This window comes from Ranitomeya variabilis, chromosome 6 (genome assembly GCF_051348905.1).
Source record: "Ranitomeya variabilis isolate aRanVar5 chromosome 6, aRanVar5.hap1, whole genome shotgun sequence".
Lineage (NCBI taxonomy): Eukaryota > Metazoa > Chordata > Amphibia > Anura > Dendrobatidae > Ranitomeya > Ranitomeya variabilis.
Window position 1 is genome coordinate 80,218,958 of NC_135237.1, and position 12,677 is coordinate 80,231,634.

Genomic DNA, 12,677 nt, shown 5'->3' on the forward strand with positions numbered 1-12,677 from the left:
GACTTTTTATTACAAGCAGTGATGCATAAATTTCAAAATTCCTTCTTTTAGTATGTCCTTTAAAAAGGACCTTTCACCAGTTGGAGCATGTTAAATTATGAGTTTAAGTAGGCGTTTCCAAAGATTTGTATCTGGGGGCTGTCTACTTCTACCCCTGCATGAAATTTACTAAATCATAAGCGGGCAGCAACACAGTGGAAAAAGGAATATGTCCTCCTCTTCTCACTGATCTCTACAGCTACTGCGTTGAGCCAGAAGAGATGAGTTATATATAATTACAAACACTTCCAGATCTCATCTCCTGGCAGTAAGTGAAGGGGAGGATGAGAGCGACAGTTCTGTGAGATGAGATCTGAAAGTGTTTGTAATGATACACCTGATACACAGTAGCTGCAGAGATCAGTGCAGAGCAGAGGGTGTGCTCTTTTTCACCCCGTGTGTTGCTCCCGGTTTACGATTGGCCTATGAAATATGAGGAAAGTACGGTAATAAAGCACTATAAGCACATAAACTTTACAAGTTAATATCTTTGCAACGGAGATGAGAAGTTACAAAATGAAAACTATGTTTAACTCAGCTCTGCAGCCACTGTTTCATGAAGTGACCAATTTAACATGCTCAAATTGGTGAAAGGTCTTCTTTAAAACACATTCATATCATTCACCAAGAAATCCACTCCACTTGGTGGCAATCTAACTCTTTTTGCTGCAGAAGTTAAAATGCTTCTGGTGCCATATCAAAACTCAAAACTAGTCCTTCTGTGGTACAACAAGTGACAACACCAGTCTCGAAAGGAGAGACTCCTTTTGAATAGGTACAATGAGCAACTTGATTTTTTTAATTTTTTTAAGGTTATTTATATTGGAGAATTTCTGTTTCATTCTGTTGGTGTGTGAGGATGAAAGGACTCCTTTTATTCAAAGGGAATGCTTTTCTTCTTAATGCACACATACAATACAAGGTAGAAATGGTAGCCACATTTTTATTCGTGACAGATACTTGATGCTTTAAAACTACTCTGAACTTTAAAATCCTTAAAATACTTCTGATCTCGGCTCCCTTTATGGGAAGTGAAAACAACTCCCACATTGGCCTGCTTGTGCCACTGGAAATATTTTAGTTGTTAGGTAAATTTAGTGATCATTTTTTAATATAGACTTATATGAGTTGGCACTCCATGTTTCTAATGCAGAGCTCCAACTCCATTGCCCAGATATAAAACAAAGCATTTTGGATGACTACAGCCGACACTTAACGAGCATGGGCGCTTACTGCATAAGGTGTTATTATGGGGCTTGATGCATAACACTCTGCAATAAACTCCTGAATAACTTTTAGCAGATTTATGACCACATTAAAGTTCAGTGCAACTTTGATCTGATCTCGTCTGAGGTCATAAATCAGCAAAGACAGCAAAAAGTTGCAAACTCAGTGTCTAACAAAGTTGGATGACAATTCTCAATTAACTCATTCTGCTGTTGGAAATTTGCAGGGAAAGAAAGAAACTCTGAAAGCCAAGCAGTACAAAATTTGTAATGAAATTTATTTGCAAAAATTACTTACCTGTCAGTCAAAGGTGTAATGACCAGCCGAGGTGTATTTCCTAAATATTCGTAAGAATACTGGAACTGGGCGTCACATATATTGGCAAAACAGTGCTTCTGCTTGTCATCCCAGCGATGTCGGAGTTGAGATAACCAAGCAAAATCTTGAGCGCTGGTCACCTTTAAAGGAAGAAAGACAAAAGTGAAAAATGCTTCACGCTACAAATTTAGGTGCCACATAACATACAGTAATCCATAATGTATAAAAGCCTGTGCAAACAAGCATGGTACACCATACATGCAAGACCCCTAGAATTACTGTTCAGAATGAAAAAAAAGCTGAATAGACAGAATAATGGTAAAGGAAGGATCCACTTTTCATACATTTTTGTCCATATTTACGTTTTTCTCACATGAAAAAAATAGAGGTTCTTCTAGAAACCAGTCAATGGAAAAATTGATAGACATGATGGGATCCAATTTTTTACGCTGACCCATTCACTTGCAAATCAGACCAAGCTTGTATGTGTCGGCTTTTTTTATTCTTCAAACATCAGCGACAGGGCAAATGACAAGTGCTTTGAGCATGATATTGTGCGTAGATCAGCAGTGGTAATTTTTTATTTTTTTTTTAGCCCTGTTGGTTTCTTGCCAGTAGCTAACAGAGTACTCATAAGTGGCATTTCTCTGCAAGAACTTAAAAAAAAAACATATTACCTTATGTAAAACAAGCTTGGCGACAACATCCCGGGCATGGACATCTATGGTGCATATTGTCATGATCTTCTGCCTGTCTCCAGGGGAGAGTTCACCCAATAACATGGTAATTAGAGCATTAAGCTGGTTGACCTGTGAGAGAAGAGAATGTGATAAAGTTCAGACTGGCCCCATCAGATGACCAGTGTACTTGTAGGCTCTGCTTCTCACAGAATTATGTAGGACAACAACGGAAACCCTGTTTGTGGATTTTTCAATCATAAAGTCCCATTATTGCATTCTAACCATATATCATACACAAAAAATAAAAGGAAAAAAAGCTTCATTTTCCACAATAGACTGACCAGGTAATCAGCATAACAAATATAATCATTGATAAATGTTGTGAATCTCTGATTATTGACAGCTTTCCATGGCCTTCATTATTTATTGTGACTAAGGCTGGCCATACACATTAGATGACTGTTGGCTGGACAATGCTTTGGCCAACAGCTATCTTAATCGACTGTCCTATACACAGGAGCTATAGTTTGGCCGAGAGCTTTTGTGTTCTCTCTGAGAAAGCCGATGTCTGCACATGGGGCGCTGGCTTGTCTCAGAGAGAACAATGTAATTGACAGTCCGAAATCAGACATGCTCAATCGACATCTCTCCTATCCAGTCAGCCAGTGCCCCCCATACACATTAGACAGTCAGTCGAACACGTCGGTATCAGCAGGTTCAGTTGACAATACTCTAATATGTACAGTTGCCTTAAGAAACTTATTGTTAAAACATAGAACTTCAACACCAGGATATGTGGAAAATTCAGTGCAGTGATGCTGATCACTCATCTTGGTTTCTGAAAGCAGGAGAAACGGTAATTAGACCTACCGATAACTGTTTTTCCAGGAATCCATCCTGACAGCACACTGGAGGACGTCCTTCTTATCCATCATGGGACAGGAAACGAGAGGTTAAAAGGACCCTCCCCCTACCACCCTTCAGTGCTTTTCAAAGTAACACATCTGGATGGATGCAAAAAACAAGGTTTATTCCAACAAAATAATCAATCATACACATGTTACATCACATGAGTATAAAGATCATGAAATAGGGAGGGAACTAATAGTGCTGTCAGGATGGATTACTGGAAATACAATTACCGGTAGGTCTAATTACCATTTTCCAGGTCACCATCTGACAGCACACTGGAGAAATACCAAAGGAGAATGGTAGGTATTTAGGGTGGAACCACTGCTTGAAGTACCTTTCTACCAAAAGCCAACTGAGGCGATACCACATCTAACTTATAATGTTTAGAAAAGGTACTAAGGCTAGACCATGATGCAGCCCTGCAGATCTGACCTGCCGTAGCCCCCCCTTTTTCTGCCCATGACGTGGCCATGGCCCTAGATGAATCGGCTCTAAGGTTAACCGGGGAACTCTCCCCTTTAGCTTTATAAACCAAGCTGATTGTGGACTTTATCCACCGTGCAATAGTCGCTTTAGACACTTTTTTCCCCCTATTTGGACCCCTGAACTGAACAAACAGGTTGTTATCCCGTCTCCAGGGCCTAGATAAATCAAGGTACTTGAGTACCGTCTCTCTCACGTCCAAATTATCCAAATTATGGTAAAACCTTTCTTTTTGGTTTTTAGGGAACTGACAAAATGATGGCAAGACAATCTCCTGATTCATATTAGCATCTGAGACGACTTTTGGGAGAAAGACCGGGTCGAGTCTTAGCCCTAGTTTGTCATCAAAGATTTGCAAATACGGGATCTGTACTGATAGAGCCTGTAGTTCCCCCAATCTTTATGCCGACGTGATCGCTACCAAGAACGCGGTTTTACGGGAAAGTTTACTGATCTCTATGTCCCCCTTTATGTCCCACGGCTGTTCACATAGAAAATTTCGGACCAGATTAAGATCCCACGGCGGGACTGATCTCCTGATTAAAGGTCTTGGCCTATGGACTGCCCTAAAGAAACGACTAATCCAGGGGTGGGTAGATAGAGGAAAATCGAAAAACACACTCAGGGACACTATTTGGACTCTCAATGTACTGGGTCTAAGGCCGTTTTGGAATCCTGACTGCAGGAAGTCAAGGATCCTTGGGATATTAGGATGGTCAGTATGAACTGTCATTTCCCCACAAAATCGTTTCCATATGTTTGTATTGATAGCTCATGTCACTGGTTTCCTGCTGGCTTGGAGGGTAGAGATAACGTCATCTGAAAGGCCCTTTGCTTTTAAGACCTGCCATTCAGGATCCAGGCCGCCAATCGAAGAGCTCCTGGATTCTGGTGTAGAACTGGACCCTGCTGAAGAAGATCCTCTCTTTCTGGTAACAGGAGGGGTTCCTCTACTGACAGCTTTTTTAGCAAGGGAAACCAACTCCGTTTCGGCCAATGAGGTGCTATGAGAATGACATTGGCCTTGTCCTTGCAGATTTTCCTGAGTGTCAAGTGACAAAGACTTATGAAGACCTCGTTGTTCAGTTCCCACTCTGTAGGGGATACTCTTTCCCTGCTGAGGAAATCCGCCAACTGGTTCTTGGATCCTTCCAAATGCACCGCCGAGATTGACAGTACCGACTTTTCCGCCCATCTGAAGATCTGTTCCACCAGACCCTGCAATGCCATATGTCTTGGGCCGCCTTGATGTCGAAGGAAGGCTACAGTCGTGGTATTGTCTGAAAATACTTTTACATGCTTGTTCCTCAGTGGGGGTTGCGCGGCTGTTAAGACCTTCCAAACTGCGTGTAGTTCTCTGTAGTTTGATGATTTCTTGCTGTCCTTCCTTTCCCAACGACCTTGGAAATGTCTTCCTTGAACATTACCTCCCCAACCTTGCTGACTTGCGTCTGTCGTGACTGAAACACTCGGGGATTGAAGCCATGGTACCCCCACCTGAAGGTTCCTGGGAAGAGTTCACCATTTCAAGGATCTCTTGACCTGAAGAGAGAGTCTCAGCTTCTGACTTAGTGTATTCCGTTTTTTGTTCCAGGTTGTCAGAACGAGAATGAAACTGGCTCCAGTTCACACAAGGGATGCAGGCCGTCATTAATCCTAAGATTCTCATCCCGTCTCTGATAGAATTCTGGCCTTTAGCGAACTGATGGACTTTTTCTATTATGCCCTTTAGCCTGTCTTCTGGTAGGTAAGATATTCTTGTCTCCGAATCTAGCATGACTCCTAAGAACTTTATTCTGGATTTGGGTATGAGATCCGATTTTTTCCAATTTATGATCCACCCTAGACTCTCTAGTGTGGAAATGAGGGATTGACAGTTGATCCTGAGCTGGTTTACCGAGTCTGCCGCTATTAAAAAGTTGTCTAAATAAAATTATATCCTGATTTCTCAGATAGGCGACCACCTCTACCATAAGTTTTGTAAAAACTTTGGGAGCTGATGCCAGGCCAAAGGGGAGGCAGCGAAATTGAAAATGATAGATCTTGCCTTCCATATTTACCACAAACCTCAGAAAATTTTGTTGACTTAGATGAATAGGTACATGGTAATATGCACTCTTTAGATCCAGAGTACACATTACCAAACCCCTTCCTCACAGAGGAATGGTTGACCGAATTGACTCCATTTTGAATCTCTTGTATGTCACCCATTTGTATAGGTGTTTGAGAATTTTTATTGTTCTCGATTCTCCCGACTGTTTTATTATTGAGAAGAGATTCGAGTAATGACCTCTGTACTCTTCCTGAGGGGGTACCGGAACAATTGCCGCCATTTCCAGGAGGTCCTGTATATCTGACCACATGGGGGACGCCGATTTTAGATGGGAGCTGGAAACTAGGAATCTTTCGGGAGGGGGAGATAGCATTAAGCTACTTACGGGTAGCGGCATTTTTCGGAGGCCCATGACAGCACCACGAGAGAGGGGATCCGCCCCTTTAGGAACAGGAAACCCACAGATACAAAAGGGCGGCACCTCTCCCACGCATCAGTTGGATTACAGAGCCTGAGAGGACTACCGCAGTTAATGACAAGCAAACACAATATTGCATACAATTGAACACAATGACTTTAATAAAGTAACACACGTGAGAAGATAACATTTCTTCTTTAAATTATTTAGTTGTTTATAACCCCAGGATGTGCAACCCCATGTGAAAAAGGGAGGGAACTAAGGGTGCTGTCATGGGCCTCCGAAAAATGCCGCTACCCGTAAGTAGCTTAATGCTTTATTCGGACTCCCATGACAGCACCACGAGAGATTTACAGAGATGTAAGCCATTTTTAGGGAGGGACCACAGCCTGTAGCACCCTTAACCCGAAGGTGAGATCTGAGGAGAACCCCAAGTCCAACCTATAGTGTTTAAAAAAGGTGGAAGGGGATGACCATGTGGCCGCCTTACATATCTGGTCGACCGACACTCCAGACCTCTCTGCCCAGGATGACGCCATGGCTCGGGTGGAACCATCAGCGCACAGAGCGGCGAGGACGCCGGACAGAGCCGCAGCACCCCTCGGGTGGCGCCCCCAAGCGCCGCCGCAAACAGAGACCCTAGCCACCTCAGAAGGAGGAGACCCAGGGGACATACTCACCTAGCGCTGCCTTGGAGACGGAACACCACTGGTGACCGCTCCCTGCTGGAATGCCGCCGACATGCAGCCCTGCCAGGACCATCGCGACATCTTCCAGGAACTCCGCACCGGCCGAGGTAGGAGACCCCCTCGCTACCTGAGTCGGCCGGCCGGCCTGGGATCCTTTTGTAAAATCTGCAGGATCCCGTCCCATTAGGAACAGGAAACCAACTGATGCGTGGGAGAGGTGCCGCCCTTTTGTATCTGTGGGTTTCCTGTTCCTAAAGGGGCGGATCCCCTCTCTCGTGGTGCTGTCATGGGAGTCCGAATAAATAAACTCTATTTTGTATCCCTGGTACACAGCCTGTAAGGCCCAAGGACTTGCCGTTACTTCCTGTCATCCTCCTAGGAAATCGGCTAGACGACCCCCCACTCTGGTTGCGTCATTTTCTCCGGTAGCTAGAACCTGAACCTGAGTAGCTCGAGTCTTTGCTTTTGAGCCTGTTCTCCCTACCTTTTTGATAACTCCATCTACCCTGCTTTCCTTTCCCCCTGTAATCTGGCTTCTGATTAGAGCGGGGTCTACGAAAGGGATGGAATTTTTTAGGCTTTTCTTCAGGAAACCCTTTCTTTACATCTGTGGCCTTCTCTAAAATATCATCGAGAACCGGTTCAGAAGACCCTGCCCCCGGAAAAGGGTATCAAACACAGCTTATTCTTAGAATGCATGTCTCCTGACCAGCTCTTGAGCCAGATAGCTCTCCGGGCTGCATTAGATAGGGATTGACCCCTAGCTGTGAACCTAACTGATTCTGCAGAGGCATCTGCCAAAAAGGTGGTTGCCAATTTTAACAGAGGCAGGGATTTTAGAATAGCTTCCCTAGGAGTGTTGGTTGTTAACTGATCCTGAAGATCATCTATCCATAGGTGCATGGAGCGAGCAACAGATGTCGCTGCTATATTCGCTCCAATAACTGCTGATGAACTCTCCCAGGCCCTTTTTAAAAGGCTGTCTGCCTTTCTATCCATGGGCTCTTTTAGGTTGGAAGAGTCCTCAAAAGGAATTGCAGTCCTTTTGGACACTTTAGCCAACAGGATATCTATTTTAGGAATGTCCACCCAATCTTTAACCTCTTCTGGGTCAAACGGCAAGCGGAGTCTGAAGTCCTTAGGAATAGTCAGTCTTTTCTCCGCTTCTTCCCATTCCTCCAGAATCATGGATCGGATATGGGAGTTCACTGGAAAGACCTTAGAGGTTTGAGAGCGTAAACCTCCAAACATCTCATCCTGAACCGAACAAGTTGGTTGAGGCTCTTCAATCTGCATAGTATGCCGTACAGCCTCTAAAAATTCTCCTGTGTCTGCAGCAGAAAATAAATATCTTCTCACTTTCTCCGGAGGCTCTCTACTTTCTTCCTCCTCATCTAGACCTGACAGATGAGTCTCCTGAGAAATATTCTTCCCTTGGCCTTTTCCTAGATTTCTCTGGAAGTAAGGCCTGAGGGAGAACCAGGCCTAATACGGAAGCCTGAACCTCCTCTCTTATGATGGCTCTCATATTTGTCATAAGAGAAGCCTGCTCCTCTCCTATGATCCTGCAGGTGCATGCTTCACACAGGGGTTTCTGCCAGGTATCCTTCAACTTAGCTGCACAGATAGGACACTTTTTATTCCTGCTGGGCTTCTTTAATGACTTCTCAGGCAAGGAGGCACCCTACAAGAAATATAGCCTCCGCTACTATGGAGGACAATTTCGTGAGGTTTCACATAATACAGGGCTTCCGCCCCACTTACTGGTGTTATGCTCTCCTGCCCCACATCAGATCTGACCGCGTCCTCCATGCTCCCTTGGAGATCGCCTAACACTCACCCCCCCCCAGGCTTATACCTTTTTGTTCTGTTCGTCTGATGCAGTGCTTTCGCACCATCTGACCGCTCCGGAACTTCCTCCAGCTGAAGAGACGCCGCCCGCCCCCCTCGGCAAACCGGAAGTGACGTGCGGCCGGAACTGAGCGCGGTGCAACGTGGCCTGGCTTCCCCCGGCAGCCGCATGGAGACACCGCCATCAGCAGAGGCAGCCGCCGAGTCCGCATACACCAGGGGGCTCGACGGAAGGGTCGAGAGCCCCCGGCAGGGGGAAGCGACCCTCAAACCAGAAGCAGCGTCCTCCAGTGTGCTGTCAGGTGGTGACCTGGAAATATGTCTTATACTCAGCCAGGTTTGGCATGTTCACCCTTGACACTTCCTTAAAGTCTCATTGCTCGGATAGAGACTTTCAATATCCTATACCTTTGTATGATGTGGAAGGCAACCTGTATGACTAATAGAGTCCAAAGTCACCCAAATTATTGAAATAAAAAGTGATTTATTATTTATACTCTCAAAAATAACATGTTATAAAGCTCCTCCATTAAAAATATCCACAGGCAACCACCTCATGAAAACATTGATAAGCATAGCTCAACCCAGGGTTTCAACCACCAAATTGGCTTCTTCTGGATGTGATTAATGAAGCACTTTTTAACATGTTTGTTTGGGAGTATTACTAATAAATCACTTTTTACTTCTGCTATTTGGTGGTTTTGCATTATATACTCTTTCATACAGACAGGTTACTCTCAACATCAAAGAAATATAAAAGATTTTGTAGATCTTTTATCCAACCTTTGAGACTTTATGGATGTGTGGAGGGTAAAAACGCCAAACCTGGCTGGATAGAAGACTTTTTTCCTGTTTTCGTAAACTGTTGTGAGTGATTAGCATTCCTACACTGAACTTTCGACAAATCCTGATGTTTAAGTGCTAGGTTTTTACATATCTTTTTTTCATTCTGGGTACTTGGGGGATACCCTGCTTATACATAGTAGCTCCACTTTGGAGGAATACACTGATGCGACACATTATTTATTCACAATCTAAGGAACTTATTGTGTACACATTTATTAGAAAGGTGAAATAAATCTATATGCGCTAATCTCCCATGACTCCCTCTCCAGCGGTGGCTGCTTGCATTGCTTCACGCTATCTTTGTGTGAAAAGAATAGGACAATGTAAAGTTCTGTGACAAATAAATTATATTATAAAATGAATCAGCACAGACAAATGGAACTATAAAACAATAAAAAAAACTTGATGGACATTTAAAAAGTTAGTTAATGCAATTCAGACTGCAGCTGTATAATAAAGTTTTCTTACTTCTAGAAAGTATAATGTTACTACATTACTTATTGTTCTGACATACAACTTATAGGACATACCTGTTTTTTATTATAATCTTTGAGCGCCGTTTCAAACCCTTCTTCCAACCTGTCAAAAGCAATTCCAACATCAATGGTCCACCAGATCTGAGAGCTGGTCAATGCCACCTGAGCTGGATAGTCGAAAATCCACTGTTCCCGTGGCTTATCCTCATATGCAGCCACAGCCTCAGTTATATGGTGGCGCACAGTTTCACACATAGTGTCTTCCAGATTCTTCAACCAGTGCTCTACCTTTTGAATGTATGCAAAAAAAAAAAAATAATAAAAAATGTTTAGAAATAGAAAGTGTTTCCAAGATTTTACTTTCAAATTTATTAGAAAAACGAGACTAATTAACATGCAGGAAGGAGCCGACGTTATACTCAGGGGTGGACTACGCGCAAAGAAGCAGGAGGGCAATGTGCCCTTTCCCAAGAAGATGTTTATGCCTGGAATGTTTTCATAAAACATTATTGGTTAATGAGACTGCCCAGAGCCCATGGCCCCTGGCAGGAGCCTATGGCTTTCGAAGCTGCCAACCATCTTAATACACTGAAGGCCACATAGAGGTAGGTAGCGACTGCTGTGGCAGTGAGTGTGCAGGAGGTTACTTTGTGTTCCCAGATGTAGATCTGCCAACCGAGAATTATTGAGGGTCAGTGGTAATCCACTACAAAAATCCCCTACGAGTTTGTATGTTCTCCCTGTGTTTGTGTGGGTTTCCTCTGGGTACTCCGGCTTCCTCCCCCATACTCCAAACACATACTGCTAGGGAATATAGATTGTGAGTCCCAATAGGGACAGTGATGATAATGTCTGTACATTGCTGCGGAATAGGACAAGTGATTAATATAAATAAATACACAATACATTCTATGAGCAGGGCAATAATTCAAAGGCTATACAAAAAAGCATTTAGATGAAAAAAAAATTCTGGGTGCTGTCTCTATGGAATGGTGAACTCATGAAAGATCTCACTTTTATAGAGCTTAGAAGTAGGGCCAGGAGAAAGGTCCCCATAAGCCAGTCACCCAGCTGGGAAGTGGTGGTTTGAATTTTCCCAGAAATTCACCTTAGAGAATGGTGCTTTCCTTACTTATTACCAAAGTAATCTCAAATCAGATCCCGTGGCTGAGATCATACAGATACACAATTTTATATTCACCTGTCCTCTACATTGGCAGGCCACACTGAATGGGACAAACTCCTTCTCCTTGCTGTACATTCCAGTTGCCTCATTTTCAATTTGCTCTCGGAACTTGAGATCAGCGATGTTGTCAAAAAGTTTTGCCAAATGTCGGGTCACCTAAAAAAATAAATAAATATACGTGTAGTACTTCTGAAATATTTCAGTAATGAACATTTTTACATCAAAGATTTTATAAATGTCCGTGCACACCACCATATTACCACTCCGTGTCGGAGCCTTACAGTTAGAGAAGTCCAGCAATGTACATGTTTAATAGCAGAAAGTGCAAATGCAAAAGGCAAATCATATTTCTACCTAATATCTTTAATGATAGATTTATATTCTAGGTCATTTTCATAGGACATTCTACTAAATCACATCTGGCAGAAAAACGTCCTCGGGGACTGTACTTTTAAATAGCAAAGGCCGCTGGTTAAACAGCACTGTAGTAGTTAATCCTGCATCCTTGGAGCTAGGACAAGTTGCTGGGCATATCATACAGGATGCAATGTTGTATATCACACAGATAAAGTCTTGCAGCCTGCAATCATCACTATGTAGAGCTTAGGAACAGCTTATACATTTAATTTAAAGGGTTATTTCAGTCTTAGAAAGTTAGCATAAGAAAGGTGACAACTTGTGAACATTGGGGGTCTGATCCCTGGGACCCCCATAGATGGAGCTCTGAAATGCTCCATCTGCATGAATTGATGTTCACGTCTGTGTGCCTCTGCTATAATCAGCAATCAATGGCAATCCAACAGACCAATAATAGAGTAGCGGTGGACGTTGGTCTATATAATAAGGCACAATAAATTGTTACATGGGAGTAACCCTCTAATAAGATTTTAAATGTAGTATAAAATCAGTAACGGGCTGTGCAAGGGAGCATGTAGCTATGTGTTGTTCCCCCAGTAGATCTTTACAGCCAGCATAGATCCACATAACATAAACTTATTTTAAATGAAAGGAGGCGTTACTAGTGTGAGACTTGTAATGACTGACAGTCTGCTCTCCTGATCTACATGTCTCACACCCCCCTTTCATTTAAGATAACCTATGAAGGTAGATTCTTGGAGAGAGCTACATCCGGCTCATAGATCTTAACAACTCATTTACATATTTAGAAAAATGTGGATTTCTGTGGAATAAGACTTTGAAATGCAGAAATCAAGTTATCATTTTACTCAGCTTCTTATCGCCTACATGCCCTTATAGATGGCTTATAAGGGTTGACACTACTGACACATTCCCTTTAATTTTGCTGTGAATGTATAAATTTGAGTACATCTGTGTCTAAGGGCTGTTGCCCATGTCCTGATATTTCCGGTACCAGAGATGTCAGTGTCCATGTGTCTTTGTGTCTAATACTTGCGGCACACATGTGGCAACCGTGTGCCGCATCAGTACCACATGCATCGACGCCAGGGAAGAAGTAGTACAGTAAGCGCTGTTCCCCA

The 12,677-nt window shown here is 43.2% G+C and overlaps 1 protein-coding gene across 1 annotated transcript in view; it reads right to left on the reverse strand.

The window, feature by feature from the left end:
- The window catches only part of DNAH11 (dynein axonemal heavy chain 11), a 390,030-nt gene that overhangs the window by 248,198 nt on the left and 129,155 nt on the right, over window positions 1-12,677 (reverse strand). The window contains exons 30-33 of the mRNA XM_077268714.1: window positions 11,194-11,334; window positions 10,047-10,280; window positions 2,262-2,393; window positions 1,564-1,724 (exon numbers count right to left, since the gene is read on the reverse strand). Coding sequence (XP_077124829.1) covers window positions 1,564-1,724; window positions 2,262-2,393; window positions 10,047-10,280; window positions 11,194-11,334 — 668 coding nt within the window. The remainder of the gene's footprint in view (window positions 1-1,563; window positions 1,725-2,261; window positions 2,394-10,046; window positions 10,281-11,193; window positions 11,335-12,677) is intronic.